At 37.8% G+C, this 14,813-nt stretch overlaps 1 protein-coding gene across 5 annotated transcripts in view; it reads right to left on the bottom strand.

The window, feature by feature from the left end:
• Positions 1-2,433: 2,433 nt before the first annotated feature.
• PTPN20 (protein tyrosine phosphatase non-receptor type 20) overlaps positions 2,434-14,813 on the bottom strand; it is a 66,525-nt gene continuing 54,145 nt past the window's right edge. For all 5 annotated transcript variants that reach the window (XM_044942398.1, XM_044942397.1, XM_044942399.1 and 2 more), the window contains 3 exons: positions 13,719-13,934; positions 5,033-5,095; positions 2,434-4,152 (listed from right to left, as the gene is read on the bottom strand). In XM_044942398.1, coding sequence (XP_044798333.1) covers positions 4,087-4,152; positions 5,033-5,095; positions 13,719-13,934 — 345 coding nt within the window. In that variant the 3' untranslated portion in view covers positions 2,434-4,086. The remainder of the gene's footprint in view (positions 4,153-5,032; positions 5,096-13,718; positions 13,935-14,813) is intronic.

Below are 14,813 nucleotides of genomic sequence, written 5' to 3' on the forward strand. Positions count from 1 at the left end.
TAATTTTTGGTGCATAGATATTTTTTATCCATACTTCATAATGAGTTTTCTAATACTATACTTGAGTTCACTATTTCTAGGTGGGCAAAATATCCAAACAAAAGATTATATGTTCCCATTTGCTAACATTGATGCCAATTATACCATTCTGCAATCTTATTGCGTTGGCTGGGTAACTGTAGAGCAGTTCTCACTATAGTGCTAACAGGAGGTTCTGTTTTGTTCATCAGAAGACTCTGTTTTTTCATCTCCAAATATGATGTTGCTTGCTAGTAGTATGTAAAATATGTTGAGGTTTCAGATATGATGGTTGCATCAGATATCTTTTAAAATTCCTTCTAATTCAAATTGTTTCATTATGAGGTCATTAGTTATTACTTTTTGATTGTGGCAGTGGACAAATTGAGTGCTCCACTGAACGATTCATTATCCCATCATTGACCTATTTAATGAATACTCTCCAATCTTCTGGTTTAGTTACTTGAACTTCAAGACAATATTGAAGAAAATTAATTTTTTCTGGAGATTAAGAAAAAATAAGTAGAACATGAAACTTATTTGTTTTAAAGTTATTTAAGGTGTTTTCCTTGAAATTTTTCAGTATAAATAAATCACTGAAATGACCTTTGAGTAACAATTGTAAACTTAATCGAAAATTCAATAGTCCTTTAGACAAATTGGGGGTGAAAGGTCTGCCGGGAGCCAGTGTGAGGAGCTCCGCCCGTGGCAAAGGTCATGAGGAAGGAGGCTCGGCATACACAAAGGCGGGATCAAGCCTCAGGAGTCCCCCTGAAAATTCTCGAGCATCTACCCCCAAAACCAGAGTCTGCCTACTTTCTGCTTTGTGCTCTCACCTACACCTCTGACTTTACGGAGGGCTGTTCCCCACTACCTCTCTCTGAAAAAAGAGTTAACTTACAGCTCCAGTTAATAATTCCTGGGTGTGACAGTGTTTCAACCTACAAACTCCTTTGGAAATCCTCTAGCCTGTCTGAATAGGTTTTTCCGGCCACATGTGATTGTTCAGAGCCTCCCAACTGTGAGAAGCAGGAGATGTTCTAAACTGTCTAAACACAGATTCCTTTGAGCAGTTAAAAGATGGATTAGAAATTGTATTGGTGAAGGGATTTTCACTTGTTGGGCCAATGTTTGCTGCTAAGTTTCCACATCCCTTACCTGCTGTGTCCCTGGCAGTGTATTGATTAATATAATTGGTGTAATTAGTAGCTTTAATGTTTGTAACCTTGGACCCTTGAGTTAATTCTTTTTCTTGTTATAGCCCACCACACCTTTGCCCCATAGGAATGCAACTTTATTATACTTTTGGAGGGTGTCGCCTGACTAATCACCTTTAGAGAAAAATAAGTTTTCTGAAGAAAGGGTCTTAAAATGTTAACAGGCCTCCTGGCCAGAAGATGATGCAAATCACCTAAACTTTTGCATATGATAAGTTTGCAGGAAGAAAGCCTGGCTTACTGCATGACTCTACCCCTTCCTCCATTATCCTCTATGCATAACTTAAGGTATAAAAACTACTTTGGAAAATAAAGTGCGGGCCTTGTTCACCGAAACTTGGTCTCCTCATGTCGTTCTTTCTCTCACCTTCTGGCTGAATTATTCAGCCTCTTTTCTCCACTGAATTTCCTCACTGAGCTATCCTTATTTAACCACTCTTTATATCTTTAATTAACGTTTAAATAAGCTGTTGTTTCCTAATCACTGATGCCGTCTCCCCTTCGAATTCCCTGGATCCACCGGGGCTGGACCCTGGCAAAGGTCCAAAAGAAAAATAAATTGGTAAGACTTACATGAACATAAAATTTACATTTATTTCTGAAAAGTTTGGGTCCAATATATAAATTCACCAAGAGCATGTGATTTAAACTATATTTAAAGTTGAAGCTAATATGTACATATATGCTTATATTTAAATGTTGTAAAAGTTCCTCTAAATAAGCATTTATATACTCATATAGGTGTTAGGGCTTTCCTGGTGGCTCAGAGGTTAAAGCGTCTGCCTGCAATGCGGGAGACCTGGGTTCAATCCCTGGGTTGGGAAGATCCCTGGAGAAGGAAATGGCAACCCACTCTAGTATTCTTGCCTGGAGAATCCCATGGACGGAGGAGCCTGGTGGGCTACAGTCCACAGGGTCGCAAAGAGTCAGACACGACCGAGCGACTTCACTTTCACTGTCATAGGTGTTAGTGGGAGTTTCATATTTATATCCTAAGGCAAAAATTGATTTATTATTGGCATAAAACTTTGTATTTCAATTAGTCAAAAATTTTCAATTTGGGATTCACTTCCCCAAAATTAAATAAAACAAATGCAATTAGTATTTTCATATTTACTTATTTCCCTGAAAAACTAAAAATTAGTCCAGCTATAAAAATATGAGGCAGACATTAAAGAAGAGACATGTTTCCATCAAGAATTGTGGAAATTTTCTTTATAAGAACATTTCAAGGTCCAAATAATAAAAATACTTCAGGCAATACATAGTAAATCTTTCAATTTAAATAATAGCATAGAATCCTTTTCAGAACTATTACTGTACATTATATTTATTATTTTGCTATGAGAGAAAAGAAAATTAGTAATATAAATATTAAAAGCCAATCATCAAAATTAATGTTTAGCACAGATTATTATTTACAAAAATAATGTAAATAGGTAAAATCAATTCATTTAATATAAATTACATTTCCAGCATTTAATTATTTTTAAAATGAGAAGTATCAATTTTAATTCAACCTATTCAAGTGTTTTTTCAGCTAAGGGAACAAAATAAGCTCTTAAAAATTCAAGACTTATGGATTAATATTAGAAACTTTCTCAGTACAATGCAAAGACTTCTCTGATCTCAACTGAATTACATCATAGAAAGACATGAATCACTTGCTTTATAGTTTATAATCAAGTATAACTGGTCACTAAAATTCCTTGACAAAAATATCATTATAACTGTATGAGGCAAAGTCCTATAATAAGATGAATTTAATAATGGCCACATCTTTTCAAAAACAGAATATGGAAGTTTTCATTTTCACAACTACAAATTTGGTTCTCCAGAATCTGGTTCCCAAAGCCAACTTCTAAATGTCATGGCAGAGGTGGGGCAGTAATGGAAATAAATGATTAAATGGAACACTGAAGAAAAAAATAATCATCATAGATTTTAGTTTGAAAAATATATCTGGCGTAAAAGATACCTGGAACTACGTAATAAAGCTTATATCAAAGTTTATTGCCCGCTAAAGCTAAAGGGCAGAGATTAAGAGGCAAGTAAAATGTAATGTTTGCTTTTAACAAAGCAGACTAATATGTAAAGTGTTAGGGTGGGATAGGAAAGAACTCAAGAACGGGCAAAAATTTCCTCTTGGACTTTCTACATAAACATCTATTTTAGTTTTGGACTGTCCACCAGTGTGCTCAAGTGATGGAGAAGAGGAACTCTGCCCACCCATGAAAATTCCCAGACCTTGTCCAGCTGCTCTAGAAAGGCAGCTTGTCCTTTGAGGTCCCTGGGGCTCCACAGGAGTAGAGAAGTACAGCGAAAGGGAATCCAATTTGCATAGAAAGTTGACCCTTTCTAACTGGGTTCTTTAGTGACCTAAGCTATTCAAATACCACCTAAAAGTACAGACTCTAGTTAAAAAACATGGATACGTATCTGTCTTGAAAATGCTTGTAAGAAATCATGATATAAGCTCACGATCTTGTGATCCTGAAAATTCTCAGCTCCCTCCAGCTGTCTTTCCAAATAAAATCTTAAATAATACAGTTTAAATCCTTTACTGGGTTCTGTAATCTCTTCAACCAAATAGACGGAAGTTGTTTTACATAACTTTCATTTCATGGGAAAATATGGGAAGGTATTTGACATTACCTAAGTAAGATCAGTGGGTAAACACCGTTTACCCCAAACCAAATGGCACTGCCTTCAGGGAACTGTCAGAAAGTCGAACGATATACCAAGAAAGCACATTTGTATCAGCAAAGCCCTTCAAGCACAGCTCGAATGTGTTCTTTAAGAGGAGGCTCCAAGCCACTTGCTAATAATTTCAAGTGTGAGGCAATAGTTCTTACTTTACAGTCCAAAGCTTCTGAAGAACTTCAAGCACAATTTTATAACAAAACATATACTGCTCCTAAACACACACATACATGAAAAACAATGCAATGTTAATTGAATACCAATATCCACTTTCAGAAAAGACATTTGTACTTTTTAACCACAAAGTGCCTAAAAAGAGTGCCTTAACCTAAAAAGAAGTGACTAAAAAAGGTTAACATTTAGCCAAGAACTTCTTATATGAATACATTTTTTAAAGCATCAGGAAGATAAATGGTAATAATATAGTCTTTGGTCTAGAATTAGTTAACTGAACAGAGGGGAATCTGACTCAATATCAGTCTCTTTATATCTTCATTGGATGAATCAAATTTAAACTTTTTAAAGATGTAGCCTCAGATCTCTTAGGCAACCCTATAGTTCAAAGGAAATACTTCATATCACTGAACATTGCCTTAAAAAACCATAAAAAAGATTTAGGGGTACCTGTTTGTTTTTATTATCCATATTCTCTTGACCCTTCAATAATTAGTATAACTAATATCTGTGATATTTATGCTATCTTTTTTATGACATGCCAATGACTGATACTTTAGTTGCAAATAAATGTCCTAAAATTGCCATTCATAAATTTATGGAAAATAACTTTAGATATGTTACTTAAATAACATGGTATTATGGACTAAGCATGTGTTTGGGCATTAGGAGACTTCAGTTTCAGATTTGGCTCCTACACTTGCTCTCTGATAAAACAAACTTCATTGCTCTGAACTTGAGGTACTTCATCAGTAATGTCAGAGCGTAACTTATGTTTACCTCAAACAGTGAGAATTCAATGCAACTGTGTAGGTAAAAGAGCTTTACAAATTGTAATGTGCTGTACAATGTATGTTACAATGTAATATTCATCTTTACATCATTATTGTTCTTATGAGAATTTATGTGGTGTGACTTACCTTTGTTTGGATCATTCCATGACGCTGTTCTCTCATTTGGCCCACTATATTCATGATGTCGAACTGTAACAGGATGACAGTAATTTTGAATTATCCAGAGAGGGGGAAAACACAAAACCCACAGATGCCTAAGGGGTACGCCATACTTCTTTCCAGTAAAAGATATCTCAAGATTTAACTGGCAAGTTCTCGTTTTCAGTCATAAGAACATGTACTATGTTTAACCTAGTCTAGTGGATAAGGAAGACTTGTTCAAATGGGTTTCCAGGAAAAAGCAGGAAGCAATCATTTATAATAAGAAATGTTCTCCAAAAGAAATAACAACAAATTTGCCCCTGTGTATACTTTTCTGTTCTCCAAAGGGAGAACTTAAAGCAGCATTGTGATTCTGCAAGAGTCTGAAGCATAGAAAACCTTTTCTGGCCACAACAGTAACACAGCTGTTTCTCATATAAAGAGCCCTCTCAACTCAAATGGAGACCCTGAGCAGCAGTTGGCCCAACCCCAGATTCTGCACCTGTGCATGGAGAACAGCACTACCCAGTGTGGTCACCAAGCTGGTGCAGGTCTGCAGAAGGCTGTCGCTAGACCAAAATGAGCTGAGGCCAGAAGCTGGTAATAAGTGTTTAGAAAATCTTAATGGCGATCTGGCAGTGGTGCAGCACCAAGCAGCCTCGTCGGTGGAGCAGCCGCATCATAGGCCAGCTCAGGTGCTGCTCAGCTTGCTTGAAAAGCCACACGTGGTGCAAGCTGAGGACCAGTCATGTGCGATAAGACCACATGAAATTTAAGATTTGTCAACTGTCAACTATCATCCAAAAGTACATAAAAATCAGAGAAATGTTAAGTATTCCTTTATTTTTACAACTTTGTGTTACTATAACTTAAAATTTTAATTACTCCTTTGAATATTTTTATATTGAAATAACTATAGATACATAGTAAGTTGCAAAAAATGTACAGGGATAGTCTGTGTATCTTTTCACCTAGTATTATACCAATTAGAGTATAATATTGAAACCAGGAAATTGACATTGGTATAATTTACTAGCCTTTTTAGATTTTGCCAGTTTTACACGCAATCATTCATCAACATAGGCATACATGTGTTATTGTATACAAAGTTATCACACATGAAGATTCATGTAACTGCAACCACAACCAAGACGCATAACTATAGCACCATAAGCCTTCCTCCTGTTATCTATTAGGACTACCCACCCACTCCAATCCTCAACCCTTGGCGACCAGTAATCTGTTCTGAATCTCTACAGTTTTGTTATTTCAAGCAGATCACATAAAGGAATCATGTAATATCCAATTTTTTGAGACTTTTTGTCATTGCTAATTGCTTTGAGATTCATGAAAATTGAGTATATCAATAGTTCATTCCTTTTTGTTACTAAATAGTATTCCACAGTCAGAGAAGGCAATGGCACCCCACTCCAGTACTCTTGCCTGGAATATCCCATGGATGGAGGAGCCTGGTGGGCTGCAGTCCATGGGGTTGCAAAGAGTCAGGCACGACTGAGCGACTTCACTTTCACTTTTCACTTTCATGCATTGGAGAAGGAAATGGCAACCCACTCCAGTGTTCTTGCCTGGAGAATCCCAGGGATGGGGGAGCCTGGTGGGCTGCCGTCTCTGGGGTCACACAGAGTCGGACACGACTGAAGCGACTTAGCAGCAGCAGCACCAGTATTTCATAGTATGGGTGTGTTGAAGGACATCTAGGCTGTTTTCCAGTTTAGGGGGATGATAAATAGATCTGCTATGAACACATACATACAGGTTTTTACATGAACTGAAGTTTTCATTTCCATGGAATAAACACCCAAGAGTATTATTGCTAGGATTATATGGTAAGATTAGTTTAATTCTGCTTTTGTTTGTTTTTTTTTTTTCTAAGAAATTTAAAAACTCCTTTCCAGACTGGATGTACCATTTTACATTCATTCCTATAAGCAATGTATGCTGCTGCTGCTCACTTCTGTCTGACTCTTTGAGACCCTATGGACTGTAGCCCACCAGGCTCCTCTGTCCGTGGGATTCTCCAGGCAGGAATACTGGAGTGGGTTGCCACTGCTCCTCCAGGGCATCTTCCTGCCCCAAGGATCAAACCCATGTCTCCTGCATTGGTAGACAGATTCTTCACCACTGAGCCACCTGGGAAGCATAAGCAATGTATAACTAATCCAGTTTTTTTTCAAATCTTCATCAGCATTTGGTGTTGTCATTATTTTTTGTATCAGCTTTTCTAATCAATATCTAGTGATATTTCATCATGGTTTTAATTTCATTTTGTTGTTGTTGTTCAGTCGCCAAGTTGTGTCCAACTATTCTCAATCCCATGGATTGCAGCACATCAGGCTTCCCTGTCCCTCAGCATTTCCTGGAGTTTGCTCAAACTCATGTCCATTGAGTCAGTGATGCCAACCAACCCTCTCATCCTCTGTCACCCTCTTCTCCTTCTGCCTACAGTCTTCCCCAGCAACAGGATCTTTTCTAAGGAGTCAGCTGTTTGCATCAGGGGGCCAAAGCATTGAGCTTCAACATCAGTCCTTCCAAAGAGTATTCAGGGTTGATTTCCTTTAACATTGACTGGTTTGAAATCTCTTTGATTTCATTTACCTAAAGGCTAATGAAGTTGAGCCTCTTTTCATGTGACTGTCATTGATTCATCCTTATCATTGAAATTTCATGTCTTTTACCTATTTTCTAACTGAATTGCTTGCTTACTTATAAGTTTTGAGGTCTTTACAAATTCTAGGTGTGAGACCTTTGTTGGACATGTGGTTGCAAACAGTTTCTCTAAGTCTGTAGCTTGTCTTTTCATCTACTTCACAGGGTCTTTCACAGAACAAATTATTTTAATTTGCTTTCTCCCTAATATTAGTGACGGCAAGAATGTATGCTCTGACTACCTGTTTTCAATACAACACTTGAAGTTCCAGGTAGTGCAGTAAGACCAGATAAAGAAACAAGAAACAAATGCAGTGGGAAGGGAGAGGCGTGTGTCCCTACTTGCAGCTGGAATGACTACCTATGTAGAAAATCTCAAAGAACCTAAAAACAGAACAAAACAGGGCAAAACACCCTCTTAGAACCGATAAGTGAGTTCAACAAGATCACAGGATACAAGAGCAACATGAAAAAATCAACTGCATTTGTACATACATGTACATACAATGAACATGATAGTAAAAACACAATACCATTTACAGCTTGAAAGAAAGTGAAATAAGATAAATCTAACAAAGCATGTACAGAAGCTGTATGATGAAAATAACAAAATGCTGATGAAAGAAATCAAAGAAGACCAAAGAAGACCTAAATAAATTGACATACCACATTCATATTGGAAGATCCAACATAGTAAAATTCATCCTATCAAAATTCATCAAGCTTTTTTTTATAAACATAGAAAAGCTAATTTTAAAATTTATATTGAAAGGCACAGACTTATAACAGCTAAAACAATTTTGAAAGAGAAAGAATCACTCTCCCTGTGTTAAGATTTCCTATATAGCTACAGGAATCCAAAGTGTGGTAACGGCAAAGGATAGATACATAGATCAGTGAAACAGAATACGGAACTAGAATATTCAAAATATTCAAACTAAATGATTTTGAACTAAATATTCAAAATCATTTCTGACAAAGGTGCAAAAGCAATTCAGTGGAGGAAGAAAAGCCTTTTCAACAAAGGAAACTTAACAGCTGGACATCTTAGGGCAAAAAAAAAAAAAAAAAAGTGAACCTTGACTTAAGCCTCGCCCCTTCTAAAAACAATGAACTCAAAATGGGCTACAGACTTAAATGTCAAACATGAAACCACAGAACTTAAAGAAATGACATCGGAAAGATTCTTTGGGACCCAGGCAAGGTGAAGAGTTCTCAAACTTGACACCGAAAGAATGATCCATGAAAGGAAATATGATACAAATTCAACTTCATTGAATTTAGAATCCATTGTTTCTTGAAAGTTTGTTTTATAATTTATATTTTAAGATTAGGCAAGTTATGGAAATAAATTTGTATTATTCATTTTTAACCTTAATTTACTGATAGCAAAAGAAGTGTCACTGGATTGTCTTCTCAAGAAAAGCACAGCTTTTCTGAATATAGCTTTAGTGGTTAACCAAATAATAATAATGGAAGTAACTGCAAAGAAATGAAGACCAAAAGAGTTCATGTTATTTTTACCTGGAATTACGATTCCTCATATATTGAGTTTTAGAGCCATTATTGATTGTGAAGTGCTAAAACCACACTTGTATTAATTGCAAAGATGTACTGGCTAACATAGCAAAGAAACAATTAAAATTTACTTGTCACATACAGAACAAAATAAATAGGCTCCAAGACAAAAGAATTATTTTCAAGAATACTAAATTAAAAAGCTCATGTTCAATATTTCACATGAAACATATATACTTTGCAGACTTACAAAATAGTGATTTGAACAGCTAAGATTAAAAACACATACACGACAACCAGACAATGGTGATAGAAGTCATACTGAAAGTGTTTTATTGAAAATTTGGAGTGAAGATGTGGCAGAAAAAGGTCAAGTCCCATTTTTATAATGAAATCACAGTGTGACAAATTCAGGGACTGGCGAGTGATACAGAGCAGTACCAACTCACAAAACAGAAGTAGCAAAGTATTTACCATCACAACTTGCTGAATAAAAGATACTGCTAACATAAGGACTCAGTATATGTGTGATTTGAACATGAAGTGAAAAGAAGGAAGAATATTTCCTTTTCTGTTTTATTACTGGCAATCACAACTAACTAATTTTAAATGGCACAAAATCGCTCACAAATATGGTTTTTCCAGTAGTCATGTATGGATGTGAAAGTTGGACCATAAAGAAAGCTGAGCACCCAAGAACTGATGCTTTTGAACTGTCATGTTGAAGAAGACTCTTGAGAGTCCCTTGGACTACAAGGAGATCAAATCAGTCCATCCTAAAGAAAATCAATCCTGAACATTCACTGGAAGGACTGATGCTGAAGCTGAAATTCCAATACTTCGGCCACCTGATGCAAAGAACTGACTCATTGCAAAAGACCCTGATGCTGGGGAAGACTGAAGGCAGGAGAAGAGGACAGAGAATGAGATGCTTGGATGGCATCACTGACTCAAGGGACATGAGTTTGAGCAAGCTCAGAGAGTTGGTGATGGACAGGGAAGCCTGGCGTGCTGCAGTCCATGGGATTGTAAAGAGTCGGACATGACTGAGCGATTGAACTGAACTAATTTTAAAGGGCATGAAATTGCAAAGTACTACGTTGTCATCAAATGTAATTTGGAGCTTAAGTTTTGTGTAGAATTATGTTCTGATTGTAGAACTGCAATGACAAGAAAACAGTCTGAGATAGTTACACAGATTAAAGAATTTACCCCAAATTTGAGTCAGTTCTAGTGAGGTGGATGAACCTAGAGACTGTTACACAGAGTGAAGTAAGTCGGAAAGAGGAAAACAAATATCATACGTTAACGCATATACGTGGAATCCAGAAAAATGGTACTGATGAACCTGTTCGCAAAGCAGGAATAGAGACATAGACATAGAGAACAGACTGTAGAGACAGTGAAGGGAGGAGAGGTTGGGACACGCTGAGACAGTAGCTCTGAAACATATGAATCACCATATGTATAACAGACAGCTGCACGGGGAGCTACAGTACGACATGGGGAGCTCAGCTTGGTGCTCTGTGACTGCCTCGAGCGGCAGGATGCGGTCGGGGGTGGGAGAGAGGTTCAGGAAGGAGGGTGCATATGTATGCTTGTGACTGATTCACGCTGTTGTGTGTCAGAGACCAATATAGCACTGTAAAGCAATTACCCTCCAATTAAAAACAAATTTTTAAAAACAGTCTTGCTACCAAAAAAACAAAAACCAAAGAACCCCTTCCAGATGAACCAGACAGTGTGTTTAGTGATACGGTAAGTATTCTTGATTTTGTGAAGGTTAATGTGTTAAATTTTGGACTATTCACTTCGTTACATAATAATATGGTAACTGATATTTAACTGTTGCTGTATGATGAACAGCATGTTAGAGGGGAAAGTTCTATCAAGAATGTTTCAACTACAGAACAATCTCAGGTTTTCCTCAAGAGAAGAGCCAGCTTGTTCCCAGTGTTTTAAGGATTTTTACGCAAGCTTACTTAAAAATAAAACTGACTATAAAATAACAGTAAAAAGAAATAAATCATTATATTTTCTCAGATCTTCATATCCTTTAGAGTTATAACTGATAAACTAATCTTAAAATGTCGGTCACATACGGCTGAAAAGCAGCCTGCAGCATGTAGGTCTCTCTGTGTGAGTTCCACAGCACACAAACCCGTCTGCATCCTGTTTACCAGACCAACCCACTGTCATGCTCTTGGATGTCTCTCAAATATATCAAACTGCTTTGAAAGTTTCTAAATGCTTACTCTCAATTTCAGAAAACTTATCTTTCTGCAAATAACAAACATTCACAGATTGGTACTGGTCCAAGACCATACTTTGAGTAGCTCTGGTGAACAAAATTTCTGAAAAGAGTAGAGATGGGCATCAGTAAGGATACTGGACATCTCAAGCCTCTATGAAAAGCCAATAAGGCAACAATGGATGCATTTCCTATTTCTGAACCGTTTTCCATCAAATCTGCTGCTGCTGCTAAGTCGCTTCAGTCGTGTCCGACTCTGTGCGACCCCATAGATGGCAGCCCACCAGGCTCCCCGTCCCTGGGATTCTCCAGGCAAGAACACTGGAGTGGATTGCCATTTCCTTCTTCAATGCATGAAAGTGAAAAGTGAAAGTGAAGTTGCTCAGTCGTGTCCGACTTAGCGACCTCATGGACTGCAGCCTACCAGGCTCCTCCGTCCATGGGGTTTTCCAGGCAAGAGTACTGGAGTGGGGAGCACCCTTAATTGTAAAATACATCACTATTTTACATATTGCTAATAAAAACACTGTTATTTAAGCTGACAGATGACTTATTATAAAGCACATTTTAAGTTTACAAAAGGTATAACAGCAGGGGATAAAAGTGCTCCGTAGAAGCATAAAATACAATATTTATAGTTTTTACAATTTATATAAGTTATATAAAATGAGAACAAATATAAACAAATTAATTATGATGAAGAACATATAAAAATTATTAAAAAAATTATGCTAATGTATTTTCTGTTAAAAGGATAAAACAACACTAATTACAGGAACACGTAACATCAGATTCATACTACTGAAATTTTCAGCATTTTTTAGTATTTTTGTCATTTTTTGACCACCAAGTTTATATTCATTGTTTGTAATAAAACTCTCAGTTTGCTTTGGGAAACCGTTTCTTTTTTATCCTCGACCGTATAGCCTAGAGTAGTCCTGACTGACTTTGATGGACCAGTATCTCCCACAGTGGTTAGTTTAAGGAAAGAGTTATAGCTGAATCACAAACAGGGAAATGCTAGGAGATTTTGGTTCAAGCTTCTGAGAAGAAGAGACTTCCTCTGTCCTTTAGGAAGTCCCTGGTAGAGGCCATTTTTCTATCCCCGACATAATGTGACCTTAGGATGTAAACATGTAGAACTTATGCAACCCATTTGTTGTCATGGGGTGACCTGGTCACTGCTAGGGTATAACTACATATAGCCTGAGAAAGCAGTGATTTAACATTTATGCTGATAATAAGATAACCGCAGAATTTGCCTATCAGGGCAAATGCCTCCCAGCCCTTGTTGCCTTATGACTGAGCTGCGGACTTGCCTATTCCTTGGAGACACGGTAAGAGGCGCCACCCTCCCCAACCCAAGTGCCTGCTAAGTAAACAAATGTCTTCCCCTCCTCACTTCGGCAACACAGGAAAGCAGTTCAGTAAAAGCAGGCCTTCTGGGGCACAAATCTAAAGTCATGTTCCCTAATTAATCAATCTAAAGGTAACAGTAAAATCACTACATGTCTAATTCTTGTGTCTATCTCTTCGCTGGTTCCAAATTTAGGAAGAAAGTAAAGAATTGTTAATAGTTGACTAAAACCCAGCAATATTATTATCCTTATTTTATGTAAGAGAAAACTAGATTTCAGAGAAAATGAGCAATTTGTACCAAGTCACCAAAACCTAAAGTGTGTGGCAAACTAGCAGTCAGACCCAGGGACCTCTCATTAACTCTGAGGTCTACTTTTTTCCCCAATGTGCTCACATGCATGTATTTCTATTCATTAAAAACAGACACACTTTGGGCCTTCCCCAGTGATCCACTGGTTACGAATCCATGTTTTCACTGCAAAGAGCATAGGTTTGACCCCTGGTCAGGGAAGTAAGATCCCGCATGCTGTGCAGGGCAACCAAAAAATAAACAGGCACACGTCACTGACATTCTTTAACAAGACTTTAAAAACTGTACATGTGGGTGGAAGCAAGAAAAGAAAAATGAACTCATATTTACTGTACTCCAGACATTGTCTGAAGCCATTCATTTGCATTATCTATTTAGTTTAATCCTCAGAACCACCTCCAAGAGCCTGCAGCAGTTAAGTGAGAAGCAGGTATCCAAAGCTGACATGCTTTCTATTGACTCAGTTGCTCTTGAAGACCAAATATTAGTCTCCAGCTATGAGAAGGCTGTTAAAAATACAGTGTTTACTAACAGCATCAGTTTATGCGCTTAATTCACACACTTACTGAAAAGTTCTTTTCAATGGCACAGAATACAACATCCACACACAGGAACACCCCTGTCCGACCCACGCCTGCGCTGCAGTGAACGACGACGGGTCCTGTCAGGTGGCTCTTCCTCACGTAACGAACGTACTTTATAAAACCTTCTGCTGAAGCAGGAGTGCCATGGTCTGGCCAGTTGGTGAACTGCAAGTGTTTTACAAAGTGACTAGCTCCTGTCTGTGGGGGCGGGGGTGGGGAGGGAGAGAGACAGGGAAGGGGAGAGAAGAGATTTATCAACTTCTCATATTAGAGAGCTTCTTTTAATTTCTAATATGCCACAAATAGTAATAATAATCGCTACATGGTAATACAATAATAAAAATAAGACTATTAACAGGTAACATGAATTTAGGACTTACTCTGGAGGAACGGTACTAAAGACTTCACATGCATTATCTCATTTAATCCTCACATCAGCCCTGGGGTGGCAGACACTGTGTTATCCTCATTTTACAGATGAAAAAGTAAGAATTTGAGTGATGGATAGATGTATGCTAGGTCAGGAGGCTCATATGTTTAGAGCTGGGACAATAATGTAGTCCTTCCAAATCTAACGCTACCATCTTTCTTCTGCACCATGAGAATGCAGAAGAAACCAAACAAACCAGGAATCCAAAACAGAGTGGAAATGAGCTAACATGTCGGGAATAATATAGGAAAGCAATATATCTTGGTTTCAATATTATGATGTGCTGTGCTTAGTCGCTCAGTCATGTCCAACTCTTTGCGACTCCATGGACTGTAGCCCGCCAGGTTCCTTGGTCCATGGGGATTCTCCAGACAAGAATACTAGAGTGGATCGCCATGCCCTCCTCCAGGGGATCTTCCCAACCCAGGGATATAACCGAGGTCCCCGCATTGCAGGCAGATTCTTTATTCTTTATTCTTCACCAGAGAAGCCCAAATAGGATACTAAATTTAATTAAAACAGGTAGGTGCTGTCAAGCTGCTTAATCAGGGTTTGATGGGAAGCAACCTCCTCTGGCAACCAGGACAGGGTGGTTAATGACCATGTGAGTAGACTTTGGTCCTTAATTCTTTCGCTGAGCCCCCTGA

This window comes from Bubalus bubalis, chromosome 4 (genome assembly GCF_019923935.1).
Source record: "Bubalus bubalis isolate 160015118507 breed Murrah chromosome 4, NDDB_SH_1, whole genome shotgun sequence".
NCBI classification, from domain to species: Eukaryota; Metazoa; Chordata; class Mammalia; order Artiodactyla; family Bovidae; genus Bubalus; species Bubalus bubalis.